The sequence below is a fragment of the Sitophilus oryzae genome, unplaced genomic scaffold, assembly GCF_002938485.1.
Source record: "Sitophilus oryzae breed Bouriz unplaced genomic scaffold, Soryzae_2.0 scaffold_85_pilon_pilon, whole genome shotgun sequence".
Taxonomy (NCBI): domain Eukaryota; kingdom Metazoa; phylum Arthropoda; class Insecta; order Coleoptera; family Curculionidae; genus Sitophilus; species Sitophilus oryzae.
In genome coordinates, this window is record NW_022147483.1 from 1,393,869 (window position 1) to 1,410,052 (window position 16,184).

Below are 16,184 nucleotides of genomic sequence, written 5' to 3' on the forward strand. Positions count from 1 at the left end.
ATCGTTTAAACGTTAGTTCCGAAAATTACCGCTAAATAAAAGTAGCGCTGTAATCAATTAAACGCGCTAAAAGAAAAATTTGAATAGACGGGACGCTTTTTAACAAGTAAATGTAAAATTTTCTTGTTATTTCTTCACTGTATACATACATAGTAGCGTAAAATACTGTATGATCGAAAAAAAACGGCGTCCAGTTGGCTTGGAAATGACGATCGATGACATTTCCCATATAATTTTACATATAAAATGACAGCGATCTTCATTTCATAGCCATCGTTGACGCCGTTTTTATTCGACCATATGGTACCAAACTTACCAATTGTAGAAGTTGTTTAATGTTTTTTGTCGTGGATTCATCGTTAGAAGACAATTCTAAAGAATAAATAAATCAGTATTAACATTATACTTTTGTGACGTTTGAAAAAAATCAATATTTATAATTTAGAAAAAAATACAGAGCTTAACATTTCCATGAGCTTGTATCTTTGATTAAAATTTAAATAAAACATACAAACTGGCAACAACTACGAAGTACACAATGAAAAATGTCTTAAAATTATCAAACTACATGAAATTGCAAAATATTTCCTTCAAAAGTCAAAGATAATCAATTCTTAATATGTAGTAGTTCATTTGTACTACAAATGAAAAATGTCTTAAAATTATCAACTAAAATATATTTTAGATATACAATACAAAGATCATTAAAAAAAACAACAATTTGGTAATTTTAAATTTATTTTCCAATGCATACAACATATCCATAATAAAAAACATTCATTTTTCTTTTGATTGATAACTGTTATTTACAAAAAGTCTGCTTTTTGTGCCGTCTCGTTTTTACAAAGGTACGTATAAAAAACTCTTCAAAATCGCAATACTGACGTTTCGAGATTTCAAACGAAAAAAAAAACACAACACAAAGTAAACAGTCTACAAACGACTTAGCCCTAACAAAAAATCGAAATTTTTTATAAGAAATAACTTAATTTAATCACTAAAAAAAGAGAAGAGACATTAAAATTAGGAGCATTCTCATTTGTCTTGATTTTCATACAGGGATAAGTTAAATAAATCTAAGATAAGATGACTTTCTTTTAATTGTACAAATATACGGGGCACCGAATCAGTTTTTTTACAAAATTTCCGCATTTTAAGTTAACCTAAATCTTAAGTAATAAGTAAATCGGAGACAAGTCTCAATATAAATAACTCTAAATCAATTTTTTAGAGTTCATCCTTCGCATGTTCGTCAGTCTGTAGCTCGTCCGGTACGTCGGCGTCTCCGCCATCTTTACCACCAGATTCGACAAATTTTATTAAACCTATAATAAAAGAAAAAATATATATTAAAATTTGTTCATTATACTTTAATAAAAAAAATCAAAATAGTTGATGACGGTTCCAGAAGAACGAAACGTCGTAAGTAATTCATGACGTCACCAGAATGACGAAGCTAAAAAATCAACATTTAATGATAGTAGTTCACTTGAATAACAATGAAAAGTGTCTTAAAATTATCAAAAAACAATTTGTTAATTTTTTTTATATGAAATAATTCTTTATTATAATTCTTTTTAAATGAAATAATTCTTTCTTCTCTAAAATGTGTCAAAAGACAAAAAATCAATGATTAAAATAGTAGTTCATTTGAACCACAATGAAAAATGTTTTAAAAATCATCAAAAAACATTTTTTTTATATGAAATAATTCTTTCTTCTCTAAAATGTGTCAAAACACAAAAAATCAATGATTAAAATACGGTAGTTCATTTAAACCATAACAAAAACTGTGTTAAAATTATCAAGTAACATAGGATATGTTTTTCTAGAGACGGCTGGGGAATGACAATCAATGATAATTTCGGCGAGGTCAAGCTCTAGACGTCTTTTACTAAAACTTTTGATTTAAAACTTGTCAAAAATTAACACTAATTATAGAACGATTAAAAAAGTATAGAACCAGTTAGAACGTTACCAGACAAACAAATGTATTTCAAAAAATTATTTTTTCTGGAATTTGAAACTCCACCATTTAAAAATCATTTTTACTCAACATAAAAATAAGATACAACCTTCTTAAGACCAACTGGCTGGCAACAAGCGCCAATAAAAATAAAGAAGAGTGCGGGCCAAGCAAATGACGTCTAGAGATTGACCTTGCCAAAATTATCATCAATTTTCATTCCCAGCCGTCTTTGACAGCGTTTTCTTTTTTCGATCGTATGGTATCTCCTTCAAAAGACAAAAAATCAACGAGTAATACAGTACGATCGAAAGAAAAAAAAGCGGCGTCAAGTTGGCTTGGAAATGAACGTCAATGACATTCCCCATATAATTTTACATAGCCATCGCTGACGCCGTTTTTTTCAATCGTATTGTAAAAAATAGTTCATAATGCCTACACCTTTGTGGCGAAATAAATTAGTTCATTTGTATCACAATGAAAAATGTCTTAAAAATATCAAACACGAATTATTTCCTTTTTTACTAAAATCCATCCTTCAAAAGACAAGAAAAATTAAAGTTTTTAAAAAAAATATTTAAAATTATCAACTAAACGAGAAAATATTTATTTTTTGAAGTCTTTCCTTCAAGATACAAAATGAACGTTTAATATAAAGTAGTTCATTTGTACCATAATAAAAATGTATTAAAATTATCAAAAATAACATAAAATAATATATTTTTCTTTGCTAAAATCCTACCTTCTAGCGTCCGGTGTCCTAAATATTCAACAACTTCGTTGTTTTCCTTCTTGAAAAGCTTGATAGTAGGATAATTTCTGATTTTGATTGTTTCTAGCCCATTGACTGTAGCATCCAATTTTGCAATTACCACATCTTCATTATCTTTGAAATGTTCACCAAGCTATAAAAAAGAAATTAACTTATTATATATATTTCGACAGTAATGTCTACTTTACCTTGTCATAAATAGGTGCCAGTTGTTTGCAATGGCCACACCAGGGGGCGTAAAACTCAACCAAAACGTCCTTGCTTGTATCCAAAGCCACGCTGTCGAAATTGCTGGACACCAACACTTTAACCTACAGAAAAAAAAAACAAGAATAAAATATACCTCATCAAAAACCAATCAGATCAGAACATCAGAAATCAGAAAAACTAGCAAACATTGAGGGAAGAAACTTACAGGCTCTTTATCCCAATCATCTGGCAAATCTTGGCTGAGCAAATGCTGCTTGATCGTACCGTCCAACACTCCCTGGACGAAAGTTTTCAGGTTATCCGTGGTAATTTCGTCAGTCTCAGGTTTGAATTTAATCATGTCGTCTTCCAAAATGATCAATCTCACGCTGGGAACGTCTTCCTTCTTCATACCGAAGAATTCCAAGATTCTTTGATGGTCTTCGTCGGTGGCGTCGATCACAACAAACAGGACCTTTTCTCTGAAGGATTTGGCAGCGCCGCGAGCCGCATCGGCAACTGCGTTGTAATGTTCATCGCCTAGATCAGAAAAAAAATAAAGTAGTTCAAATGACCCAATGTTTTAAAAGTAGTTCAAACAACCCCAAAGTTTTTCAAAGTAGTTCAAATAACCCAGTATTTTTAATTGATTTTTTACATTGTAACCATTAATATACGTAAAATCTTTTTTTTGGTATTGAGCAAGTTGAAAGAAGCTGATATTCGGTGTCAATTCCAAACAAAACTCACCTTTATTGACGAAAAGCAACAAATGGTGCTTGATTTCGCCGCCGAAAATTTTCTGCGCTGTTTCATGGTTGAAATCGACCAGCAACGGTAAAGAGTTGAATTGGATGAAGGTCTTCAATGCAGCTTCCGTAGTTTCACCATCATATTTCACTTGATTATCATCATCAAACTATAAAAGACAGTAAATACAACATAGAGATAATAAAATACAAAAACCATTTATATGAAAAAGATTAAACAAATTACAAATACTTTTATATAATAATAAATTATAAATTTAGCTAGTAACAAATAAAAAAGGGTTTAGGTGTATTATAATCAAAGTTTCCAATTTTTAAAATAAAGTTACCTTCTTGAACAGCACAATGGTATTGTCCTGCACCTCGTAGTTGCTAAAGACATCGTCGCTGTCAGAAATACCGAAAACGACGTCATCGACGGAACTGGCAACGGCCAAGAAGGTTTTTGCCAGGTCGCTGGATTGGTCCTTGAAGAAACCAACCACCACGATGTTGGCAGAGTCAACAAAAGTCTTGGCTTCATCTACAGAAGGAAGACTAGTTGCCGGAGGTCCGGATTTCTTCAAAAGCCACGCTACGATATCATCGGCCTGTCTACCTCCTAGAAATGACGTTTATGTCAAACACTATGTCTTTTATATTTTCAAAAACCGAAAATTACTTAATAGATATCGATTTTCACTACAGGAAGTGCTAGACAAAACACAAAATTGGATAAAAGCATGTTTATTTTATGGTATGTTCATTAAAAATTGCTTATCAAGTTTTGACTCCCCCTGTATGTACTAAACAAGATTTTCGAATTTTGACAGAGCTTAAAAGTGAAGAGAATTTAATAAAAAAAAACCGTAATATTTCTAATAAAAAAATAAAATCACACTACATATAGGTAAATTAGGTAAATATGTAGGTATTTCATGACAAATCCAATGAGCAATAATTTTCTTTCTTGTTTTTTCAGTGCATATTTATCGCTATAGACTCTTAGACAGACGTTCCTCTACCCATGTTACCAAATTATCACTATCAGCCGATGTTTAAAACTTCCTAATTTTAATCATAATTTCATTCATTTGCTGATAACAAGCATGGTAAACGAATAGTTTGTTTAGAGTAATAAAAATGTCGAAAATAATAAAAGAAAAACTTTACACTTTTTTTATAACACCTATAATTTAATTATTATTTAACATTATGCAAAGTAACTGCACAATTTCGTTGGTTAAAACTGTTAAAAATACCTCATAAATTTTTGCCATAACATCCAAAAATATTTACCCACCAACCAAAGACACTTTCAACTCATAAAATTCTAAAAATAAAGCAGTAAAATATGATTTTCCAGCCAGTGAACAATCATTTCCGAATTTGTTTACATATATTACGTAAAATGTCTTGAACATTATCGTTAAATTATTATTAAACCGTGATAATGACACCAGCTTGCACTTTAATGCACAAAAATTATTCCATAAATAATTCATCGAATATTAAAGGAGATATTAAAGAAAATAGACCGTGAAATTTAAAAAAAGACGTCGTAGTAGTCTTTGAAATGAATATTGATGATGATAATTTCTGTTTAGCATACCTTTATACAGGGTGCACTGTCGGTCGGTCCCATGACAAAAATTAAAAAACGCAAATCTAATATTTTTATCAGCCTCGGTATATACAAGGTGTTTCAAAAATAAAGTAAAATTCGATCGTCCCTATGTTACTACAAATAGGAGTAAAAATAAATTCTACCATTGTCCTAAATATTGCAACATTTTTTTCGTGTACCTTTCAAAAACGACACGAACTTAAAAATCAATTAAATATCTCAAGTTAACAACCCTTTCCCACAATAAGAAACCCTTTTTACCTGAATATTCAACAGGGCTTCCGCTTCTGTAGAATTTCAGCGTCGGGTAACCTCTGACTTTGTGCTCTTCAGCCAATTCCTGATGAGCTGTGGCGTCTACTTTGGCCAGCTTAATGGCCGACCCTTTTTCCGACAAGATTTGAGCAGCTTTTTCGTATTCGGGAGCTAGGGCTTTGCAGTGGCCGCACCAGGGGGCATCTGCACGTCAGAAAAATTAATTAGTTGTTATCAGAAAAACAAAATTTTGGATTAATAATAATAAGTCATTTGATTACTATTTGATTAGTTAAGGGCAAGTCTACCAGTTCATTGCATTTGGGAGATAATAAGCTTTTAAATAAAAAAAACTTCTGTATTAAGACTATATTTTTTATCTCTCCAAAAAAGTCCAGAATAGATTTTAACAAGGCCAAAATTATAATGAAAGAAGCGATAGCCTCTATAAGAAAAATAAAAGAGGCTTTTTTAATACAATCTAATAAAAATATATGTATTGCTCACTCATCTGTAGATGTTAGTAAGGTATGGCAATCTCTTCTTTAATTTTAAAGAACATAACATAAATAAACATAACATACGTAAAAATTGAAAACAAATTAAAAATAATCATACAGAAAGTCTGAAGCTTTTTGGTTTTACCTTATTAAGTAATTGTTATTAGGTAGTAACTGTTAATTTTGAAGTTTAACTTAAGTTTTAACTTAAGTTAAAGTGTTCTCGAATAGTTGCATTTAAACATTTTAAATAGTTTTATTTATCATTTTTTTTATTAACATAAAAAACTAAATAGAGAAAATTCGGGTTTTCCCAAAATATCTTAGAAAATAAACAGATTTTTTTAGATTTAGAAACATTTGCTTGCATCTTGTGAAAAACACAGTAAACAGATATTTTAAGTGCATCTATACTTATCAGATAAGACCAAGATAAAAAATTGGCATCAACACACTTAAATCCGTTCTATAAAGTTTATTTTTAAAATTAATTATTAAAATACAGAATTAAGTGAAGTATTATTGGCAATATTAAAATCAATTTTTAGATGAAAAATTATTTTAGAATCATTTTTGCTACAGATCAAAAGCATGTAAAATATTGCAGTTCTGACACTTTTTTTAAGGAAAAAGAAATTACTTTGTAACTAAATATGTATAAGTACATCCCTCATTAACACTGTTGACATGCAAAAACATATACTATAATATGAAGAAAATCAAACACACTTTTAGAATTAAAGAAAAATCAAGGATACCTATACCTAAAGTATCTCAAGTTAAATACATGATTAGACTAGACAAAGTAATATTTTTTCTATGCCACTTTCGTTCAAGTAAAAGTTTTTATCTATTGTACAGATTTAACAGACTGGCAAATGTGAGGCATCATGCTGCATCAAGAAAGTGAAATGGCAAAAGATGACATTCACATCCTCCGGACTTTCACTTAGTCATAATGACCTGTTGAACATAATTGAAACTCTAAAAATTCGCTAAACATCTTTGTTAATAAATCATCTTATACAAAACTGCAAAACTCTAATGACTAACATGAATGCGGCGATTATTTCACAAGTGGTCAGCTAGATAAAAGACACGTCATATTATTCACATCTATGAAATCATGATGAGCCTATCTAAACTGTACCAAAGGTCAAAAAACTCCAGATCTAAACACATTTTATCTGTTTCTAATTCGGGAACCATATGGATCGTGTTGTATCCCGAAAAGAAATCATTTAATTTCAATAAAAAAAACGTCTATCTATTATTTGATACATAAAAAATGTTTTAAACCTAATTTCACTTAATTTCACGCAAAAATACTAAAAATATACTTATTAATAAACATGCTGGGTATAATTATACAGCAATTAAAACGAGCCTACAGGTTTTTTTCTAGATTTTTTCCGATGGTTTAGAGTAAACAAACTGGTAATGTGGAACATGGGAAATTTTATGACATGAAAACTTCACTTTGAATGCGAATAAAATGAATTATTTTGAAGAATAATATAAATACGACTCACAATTAACGTTAAATAGATATAAATAACTTAATATACCGGTAAAAACATGAAAAAATGTGGTTTGTACTTACAGAATTCGACCAGGATGAATTCATTTTCCGTCGTGGCCTGTTCGAAATTTTCCTTGCTCAAAACCAGTACACCCTCTTCGGTAGGGATTTCCTCGGCCGTGGAAAACGAACCGAACAGGAAAAACACCGCAAAAACAGCTAAAACCCTCATTTTTCCTTGTACTTTCCACTTCGCAAGCCGCAACGAAAAGACGAGTTTGCGGAAATGTCAAAACACGACGACAATTCTCCAAACGTCAATCTTTTCGGTCCCGTTATCTCTCCCACTCGTACACTTTGTATACTCGTTCCCTTGAGATAGAGAGAGAAAGAATGTGATCTGATCGTATTTGAAATGGCCAGGATGCAAATCAACGTGGCATACTTCGTGTGTGGATCCGATTGGTTAAAATTAAACCTAATCTGCAAGTCGGTGTTTAGCGGGAATTCAAATTTGAATAGGCATAAAATTGAATGAATGGTAATTAAAAGATACTTTAAATCTCGTTATGTTTAGAAATTGGAGAGTTTTGTTGGGACAATAGAGATTTAGTATTCTTAGAACTAAATAAAAGCCAAGAAAAATTACAATCAATAATTTATTATTATATTACGTCAACACTAGGTATATTATGGTATTTTCTACATTTTTGTTTTGATAAATATACTTATAAATGTGAGGGTGTAGTAATAAAATATTTATACTCGTTAACAACCAGAAAATGTAATAAATTACATTTTCTAGCGCTGTTAAATTACATTAATAATTACGCTTAATAATATTTACAACAATTTATAGTTTTTTTACAAGTCAATAAAACATTTCCAACTCTTCAGCTAGCTTAAAATTAGTCAAATAAATATATTAACACAATATAATAGAGGAATGCCTTCAATTTTTCATAAAAATAATAATCGATAAAAATACAATTTCACTTATCTTTGTTGTTTTTAAATAAAAAAAAAACGATATGCTTATAATGGGTAATATATAAATTTTAAGTACCTTTCCATAATTACCATGTGTTTATCAAACAAAAAAATGCTTTCCGAGTATTTCACTTGATAAAAGTGCCGAACAGCGCGTATTTTAAAATTAATTTATAAAATAAAAATGCTAAATAAGCTTCATTTGGTAAAAAGTCCTTAAATTAGTATTAAAAAACCAAAAACAATAGTAAATTTGGAGTGAATATTAGAAAAAATCGTTCTGTATTTTTTTAAAAAACTCAAAAAATCGGAAAAATATATATTTTTTTTAAATTAAATATGCCACAATAACTATATAATTTAAAAAGTTTTGTTTTTGGTTTTAAAAGTCAAACAATATTGCACACCGCACGGTATAACAACGAAAAATAAAACTAAAATTATTGTTTAGAAAATAACTTCGAAAAAATTCGAATTATAAAAAGTGGTACATATTAACAAGCAGGATATCACTCAGTTTAAAATTATAATTTTATAGTTCCTATCACGCAAGTTTCTCCAATATGGCGGCACACAATATGTCAACACAAATCAAAATTGGTATTTTTCTGGTTACCATACACACACTGCTACATGTCAAAACGAGAAAAAGTTACGCGAGAAGAACTATATATAAAGAATATGTTTCTTTTGTGGGTTACATACAAAAAACACCAATCAGGCGAGATAGATGGGGCTAAAATTAACGTTACTGGATTAATTTACAAAGCTAGAAGGTCGTCCTCCTTCTTTGGTGGATCTTTTTTCAATGTGCTGGGATTGATTGATCCCGTAGTTGCTGATACTGTCGGTAAATTTTCTGCTGCGGCTGCCCTTTCGGCTAAGAAACGCTCGAAATCGCTAGAAGTGACAGATTCCTCGGGTCCAGTCTAAAAGTAAATCCATCCAACCAATTAGACGGTTACATTTTATCTGAATTGTTTTTTTTCCTAGTTTATTGTTTGTGTAATGCTTTGAATAAAAAGGTTAAGGAAGGAGCACGTCTATGATTTTTTTTGCAAAAAAAGTTGTTGAAAATCGTGCATTTTCTTTTAGATTTTCCTGTATATTTTAAAAGACTTTTTATAACTGCCTGTTCAGTTCTCAATAAAATGCCGTATTGCATTTTGAAAAATTCCGAATACTTCCGAATATATTCGAAAAAAAAACGGAATTTTCAATCACCAGAATATTTTATGCAAAAAAAATAAAAATGCAATACGGCATTTTATTGAGCATCAAATTGCGCAACTTTGCCTTCATTTAACCGATCCTGTAACCGATCCTGTCTTTGAATAAGAAGACTAAGGAAGGAGCATAATGCTATCCATGTATTCATGCATGGTGGGCGGAAAAGCCACCATAAAAGCTCTCTAGGGTGGGGATCCTTGACAGTTCTGTTTGACGATTCATTTGACACATTTGAATTTGATTTGAAATTTTGTGGATTTGTCAGTCTTTACGGAGCTTATTTTATGTTATTTATTATTTATTCTACTACTGATAGCTGTATAAAGGTAGTAAATCTAGATGGAAATTGTGGCAGAACTTAAATTAACAGTGACACTATCGCGATTTATCGAAAAAGACTCTAAAATAGTTGGTTGTGTAGCGTGCGGTAGATCTCGGCAAAAATTGAGTGAAATAATGGAACAACTTTTCGCTAGTAAGTGACTATACATATAATATACATACGTGTAGTAAACCGATCATTTATGAAATTCACTTAAATTAACTAAATTATATATTTTTCTTGCGTTTTAGCTTTTATTTATTACTTGTCAAAGATTAGATGTCAAAGAATTTAGATACGTTAATTTGACTTACCTGCTTCAGTAGCGTATCGGATGTTTGTGTTAATAAATATTGAGTCTACCCCACGTCTACCCTACATCATAGTTTTATATTTTTTAAATAAAATTAGAACGACACTGATAAACCGGAATTTAAGTCGGCCATATTTGAGGCCCATCGCGGTGTACCTAAGATTTTTGATATGCTCCTTCCTTAGTCTTCTTATTCAAAGGATCCTGTATTACGGTTTCCGAAATCCCAATGATGAGCGTAGAATTCGAGCCACCCTGTTCACTGCAAATTTTCCCAAAGTATAATTTGTTAATCTCTGATGTTACCAGGGTTACGGTACTACTTTTAGTACCCCTCAAATTTTAAAAAAAGACTCTCAATTTTTTTTTAAATAAATCAATTTTTTAAAATTTTCAAACTTGAATATCTCGGTTATTTTGGACTTATTTGAAAAACGACAGAGAGAAAATTTGTTTCTTCTTTGGAGATCTACCAGCTCTCAAAATATTTGTATCAAAGGGATCTATGAGGTACAATTCCATTCTCTAATGCATAAATACATGGATAGCATTATGCTCCTTCCTTAATATTTTTATTCAAAGTTTTAATGTTAATTAAATTATTGTTAATAATCCCTACCAGTGTTAACACCACATAACTGAAACTTACATTACACAAGTCTTTAATAATCAACCATAGACTTGTATAAAAGATAGACTAACCGTAAACATCGACTTGTTTTCACCCTGAACCAATCCCTGAACATATTGTAAACAAATCTTTTTTATGCTTGTTTATTTACGGTTTGATTAGACCGCAGACTTGACAGATCGTTTTATCAAGATTTAACAATGTTAAAAATGAATCATCGTAACAGAGATAATAATATATGACGGAAAAAAAGTTATCACAGTAACCTTTGAAAGAAATTACCATACACCATTTAAAAGCCTTCTATGACTCCGGTTTTTTAGCCATACCATAGCATGATTAATTTTTAAACGGTAAATGCTACCTTTTATCTGTATTTTTGTCAAAAAAACATTGTTTTGATATTGAAATAACAATGGAAAAATTGTTTATTATTATTATTACTTAAGTTGTCTTTCTGAATAGCTATACATCAACATAGATTATTAATTTACTATATTAGTTAATTATACTCCAACAAATAATGATTCATTTACATACAATTAACCCCAGTGACTCAATAATACATGCTTTTATACGCAAAAAAAACTCGTCGCAGTAACTTTTTAATTAAAAAACGCTACATAGAAACTTGGTAGTTAATATTTAAACGAAAAAAAAATACTTTCTACAGTATGTCCCCGGATTTTCTTTAAAAGAGGAAAAACTTTTATTGGTATTTTGAAATAAATGCATTATAAAGATTTTTGCTTGTTTTAAAATGGTTAATCCATGGTTAATCTCCTTTATAAGTTTCCATATTTCCATACCGTTTTAGAGAAAATTAAAAAAAAAACATGAAAATCATAAAAATCAAAACGCGTTTCTATGGTAATATAAATTTGTAAAGACAATCCGGGACATATTTTAGAGCAATCTGTAGACTTTTTAAATTAAATTTTAAGTTTTTATTAAGTATGTATATTTATAACAAACGACAGACGATATAATCGATTGTTATTTCGAAGGCTCCTGCAACGACGTTTTTATTTTCGATCATAGGGTATTATAATGTTAAAATATTACGTTACAGTCATATATAGCAACATATATTAATAAAACAAATGCAAAATAAAATTAAGTAAAAAAAGTGTTTTTTTTTCTCCTAAAGTTAGTGCACAATTTAAAACCAAACCTACCACACTATAAAAAACACTTACCGTGTCTCCCAACCAGTTGGCCATTTCATCTAACTCTCTATCTTCGTCAGTCTAAACGGGGATTCACATAAAAAAGTACACAAAAAGCGGTAAGAAAAAATAGAAAAGAAAAAACAACATTTAAATCACTTTAAACAACAATATATTGAGAAAAAATGCAGAACAATGTAGAAAAAAAACAGCAAAAACATTTAATAAATATAAATATGTCAAACAAATACAGTGGGGATAGAAAAAATAACCCTTTTTTTAAAGAATTAAAAAACTGAACTTACCAAAGGTTTTGCTTGGGTTACTGTACTCAAACCACCAGAGATTTGATTTGGATTTATATTGTCCTTGTATGAACTTCCACTAAACAAGGAGAAAAAATACTACTTAAAAAAAATAATGAATGATGAGGTTAGAATAACCAACCTCGTTTTGGACGATTCATACGTCACATTGCGCGACTGGGCGAACATGTCAAACTCGTCACTCGATTTCCCATTGGTTTTTGCAGTTTTCGGTGCATCCCCTAATCCTAAATATCAGCAACAATAAAAAAAACAGTCTTATAATAGATTTAAAGTTAATTTATAACCTAATTTGCTGGCAGCATCGGGTAAATCATCTTCAAAATCGATAAGACTGTCTTCGCTTTTCAATGGGGCCTTTCCCGTGGGACTTTTACTGGCCAATGCAGAATTCGGTGCCGGGATAGCTTTGGCCACCATCTCGGAAGCAGACTGTGGAGCCCTATTTTTTTCCCATCTACTGTACCTAAAAATATAATTAAAAAACGATTAATGAAGAAAATTTGTAATTTTTTATAAAAAAAATACGTACCTTAAAAATAAATTATTCATATCGTCGTTTATCCTTAACAATTCTTCTGTCAAAGTGTCGTTGGTGATTCGGGAGATGAGATCGACGAGTCTGTGCTGCATACTCTGACATACGGCATGTAGTTCCTATAAAATATGCGGGAGATAGTGTAGCACGTTTTAAAAATACTTTCGGAGATATAAAGAGGGCGATTTAGGTCAGTAGTTCATTTGTACCGATCCATTAACTTCAATATTTTCTTTAAAATAAGTAGGAGATAGTATAGCACGTTTTAAAATTTATTTCATAAGTATACAAGGCGATTCCAGCAAGTAGTTCATTTGTACCAACCCTTTTTATTCCAACATTTTCTATAAAATATGTAGGAGATAGTATAGCACGTTTTAAAAATACTTTCATAAGTGTGCATGGCGATTCAAGCGAGTAGTTCATTTGTACCAACCCTTTTTATTCCAATATTTTCTATATAATATATAGGAGATAGTATAGCACGTTTTAAAAATACTTTCATAAGTATGCATGGCGATTCAAGCGAGTAGTTTATTTGTACCAACCCTTTTTATTCCAATATTTTCTATATAATATGTAGGAGATAGTATAGCACGTTTTAAAAATACTTTCATAAGTATGCATGGCGATTCAAGCGAGTAGTTCATTTGTACCAACCCTTTTTATTCCAATATTTTCTATATAATATGTAGGAGATAGTATAGCACGTTTTAAAAATACTTTCATAAGTGTGCATGGCGACTCAAGCGAGTAGTTCATTTGTACCAACCCTTTTTATTCCAATATTTTCTATATAATATGTAGGAGATAGTATAGCACGTTTTAAAAATACTTTCATAAGTATGCATGGCGATTCAAGCGAGTAGTTCATTTGTACCAACCCTTTTTATTCCAATATTTTCTATATAATATGTAGGAGATAGTATAGCACGTTTTAAAAATACTTTCATAAGTGTGCATGGCGATTCAAGCAAGTAGTTCATTTGTACCCACCCTATTTACTCGATTTTTGTTTTCTATAAAAATGTGAAATAGTATGGCACGTTTTAAAAATAATTTCATAAATATACAGGGCCGATTCGAGTAAGTAGTTTATTTGTACCCACCCTATTTATACCAATCTTTTCTATAAAAAATGTGGGAATTAGTATAGCTCTTTCTAAAAATACTTTAATAGATATACAGGGCAATTCAAGCAAGTAGTTCATTTGTACCAACCCTATTTACTCAATATTTTTCTATAAAAATGTGAAATAGTACGGCACGTTTTAAAAACACTTTCATAGATATATACAGGGTGAGTAGTTGATTTGTACCAACTCTAAAAACATTTTACACGTAATACAGACCTGTAAAAGCTCTAGCTCGTCCTGTTGCTCCTGTCCTGGTTTAATTTCGCTCAGCATTTCGCCCAAAACGTTCATGTTGCTCTGAACAACGTCCAGCTCAGACTGAAGCTTGGCTCTTTGCTCGGGAGTCAGAGCACCCCCGCTTGTTGGAGAGCCCATCGAATGGAGTGGACTGGTCGATGGAGATGGACCCGGAACAACTCTGTCCCCTGCTGGTGTGACACTTGTAGAAAGTACACTCTGTACACATATTAAAAAAATATAGTTTAGTGAGCTAAACTCTGTTTTACGACTTGGTGAAGATTTCAACAGAAAAAAGGCAGATGATGTCTATACCAATCTATTTTTTTTTATATGAAATAGTTCTTTTTTATAGATTTTTTGTATGTGGTATTTTATTACACACACCTTTGTTTATTTTGTATTTTGTAAACACACATTTTTTTTCATATTTTAATCATTTGTCACTAAAAATTTAAATACCCTATATTAATTTCCTGCTTTACATTCTAATTGTACCAACTTATTTCTTGATAAAATAAAATAAACTACTTTGAAATTAAAATGACAGACACATCTATGACTGTCAAGGATTTTGTTGGTGGACAAACTATATAAGTATAAAAATTGATACTGACTTTTTGGGGAGTGTGTATGGGAGCCAAACTGTCCAAATCCGTTGGGGGAAATTCTATTCCCTTCGCTAATAAGTCTTTGTACACTACATTGACACCAAGCAGGTCTTGGTCGGCTTGAAAGGCACAGGCCCAACACTGGATCAAACTCAACACTTTTTCCTGAACCGCTGTAGGCGGATCGTTCCTGGGACTTAGTAATTTAACCTATAAAAATATAGAATTTAGAAAATTAAACACATTAGTTCGTAAAAGACATACTAATTCCTGTACAAAATCCTTACTGCACGCCAGAACATGAAATCTTTTACCGCAATTTTTAACACAGGTCTCTAGGATGGTCAATGTGTACATAACCACTGTATAATTTTTTCCAGCATTTTGATTCAATCTCTTTCTAATCGCTTTGATGGCGTCTTTGGGGCCTTCTTCCGTTTCGTTGATGATGTCACATATTTCCATGTTCAAAGCCCAGTTTTCTGAGGCCAGAGTTCCATCGGTTGCTTGTTCTAGAACACATATTGCCACCAACTTATTTCTTCAGATGATAAATTTAATCTAAACTCATCAGCATAATGTTTGCGTTACCTCAACCGGTAAACAAACAGCAATTAGAGCAAAGTGTACATAATTAGCGTGACTAATACTTGAATAGTTGTTTTATTATTGTTTTGAAAGTCTGAAAAAACCTACATACTTATAGACATATTTCCCAATAATAAAAAAAACTGAAGTCATTATACGGATAATTATAGAATAAAAAGGCGTTTAAATATTAAAGTTAATCTCCTTTAAAATGATAAACCATAAAATACAATACCGATATAAACAAATCCGAGAACAAATAGAAAAATATGACTCGACGAATTCGTAAAGTTTTTCGATTAGGGATAAGTAATTAAGGAAACACTCACCAATTTTACTACCAACAGGGGTGGAAAAAGGGTTTCCAATAAGGGCGTTTTGTAGAAACGACATTTTATCGCGTATTTTTCCACAATATTTTTAATCAAAACGCAAATTTTTCACAATTAATTTGACGTTTAATTGTCACTGTCAGGTGGGAACAACATCGGAGTGACTAGTCGTCCGCTAAAC

The 16,184-nt window shown here is 31.0% G+C and overlaps 2 protein-coding genes across 3 annotated transcripts; both read right to left on the reverse strand.

The window, feature by feature from the left end:
• Positions 1–723: 723 nt before the first annotated feature.
• On the reverse strand, positions 724–7,934 carry LOC115890086 (protein disulfide-isomerase-like). The gene is made up of 8 exons (XM_030910218.1): positions 7,662–7,934; positions 5,565–5,762; positions 4,027–4,298; positions 3,678–3,846; positions 3,154–3,467; positions 2,927–3,049; positions 2,709–2,871; positions 724–1,325 (listed from the first exon to the last, which is right to left on the reverse strand). Exons 1-8 carry the CDS (start codon positions 7,810–7,812, stop codon positions 1,228–1,230), a joined length of 1,488 nt encoding a protein of 495 aa, XP_030766078.1. The 5' UTR covers positions 7,813–7,934; the 3' UTR covers positions 724–1,227.
• Positions 7,935–8,225: 291 nt separating this feature from the next.
• LOC115890057 (TOM1-like protein 2) lies at positions 8,226–16,156 on the reverse strand. Of its 2 annotated transcripts, XM_030910174.1 has the most exons (10): positions 16,001–16,156; positions 15,348–15,595; positions 15,090–15,293; positions 14,452–14,691; positions 13,094–13,218; positions 12,849–13,027; positions 12,683–12,788; positions 12,541–12,619; positions 12,266–12,316; positions 8,226–9,499 (listed from the first exon to the last, which is right to left on the reverse strand). In XM_030910174.1, exons 1-10 carry the CDS (start codon positions 16,062–16,064, stop codon positions 9,332–9,334), a joined length of 1,464 nt encoding a protein of 487 aa, XP_030766034.1. In that variant the 5' UTR covers positions 16,065–16,156; the 3' UTR covers positions 8,226–9,331. The 2 variants fall into 2 exon arrangements, with proteins under 2 accessions (XP_030766034.1, XP_030766036.1); XM_030910176.1 differs by lacking the exon at positions 12,266–12,316.
• Positions 16,157–16,184: the final 28 nt, after the last annotated feature.

Bases quoted from the DNA above. Each gene is read 5' to 3' on its own strand.
- LOC115890086 (XM_030910218.1), bottom strand. From the start codon at position 7,812: ATGAGGGTTTTAGCTGTTTTTGCGGTGTTTTTCCTGTTCGGTTCGTTT. The intron at 3,050-3,153 runs GTAAGTTTCTTC...TTTTTTCTGTAG, and splicing joins ATGATTGGGATAAAGAGCCT to GTTAAAGTGTTGGTGTCCAG. The intron at 1,326-2,708 runs GTAGGATTTTAG...CTTTTATTATAG, and splicing joins AGGACACCGGACGCTAGAAG to GTTTAATAAAATTTGTCGAA.
- LOC115890057 (XM_030910174.1), bottom strand. From the start codon at position 16,064: ATGTCGTTTCTACAAAACGCCCTTATTGGAAACCCTTTTTCCACCCCT. The intron at 14,692-15,089 runs GTCAGTATCAAT...ATATGTGTACAG, and splicing joins CCATACACACTCCCCAAAAA to AGTGTACTTTCTACAAGTGT. The intron at 13,028-13,093 runs GTACGTATTTTT...TTATATTTTTAG, and splicing joins ATGAATAATTTATTTTTAAG to GTACAGTAGATGGGAAAAAA.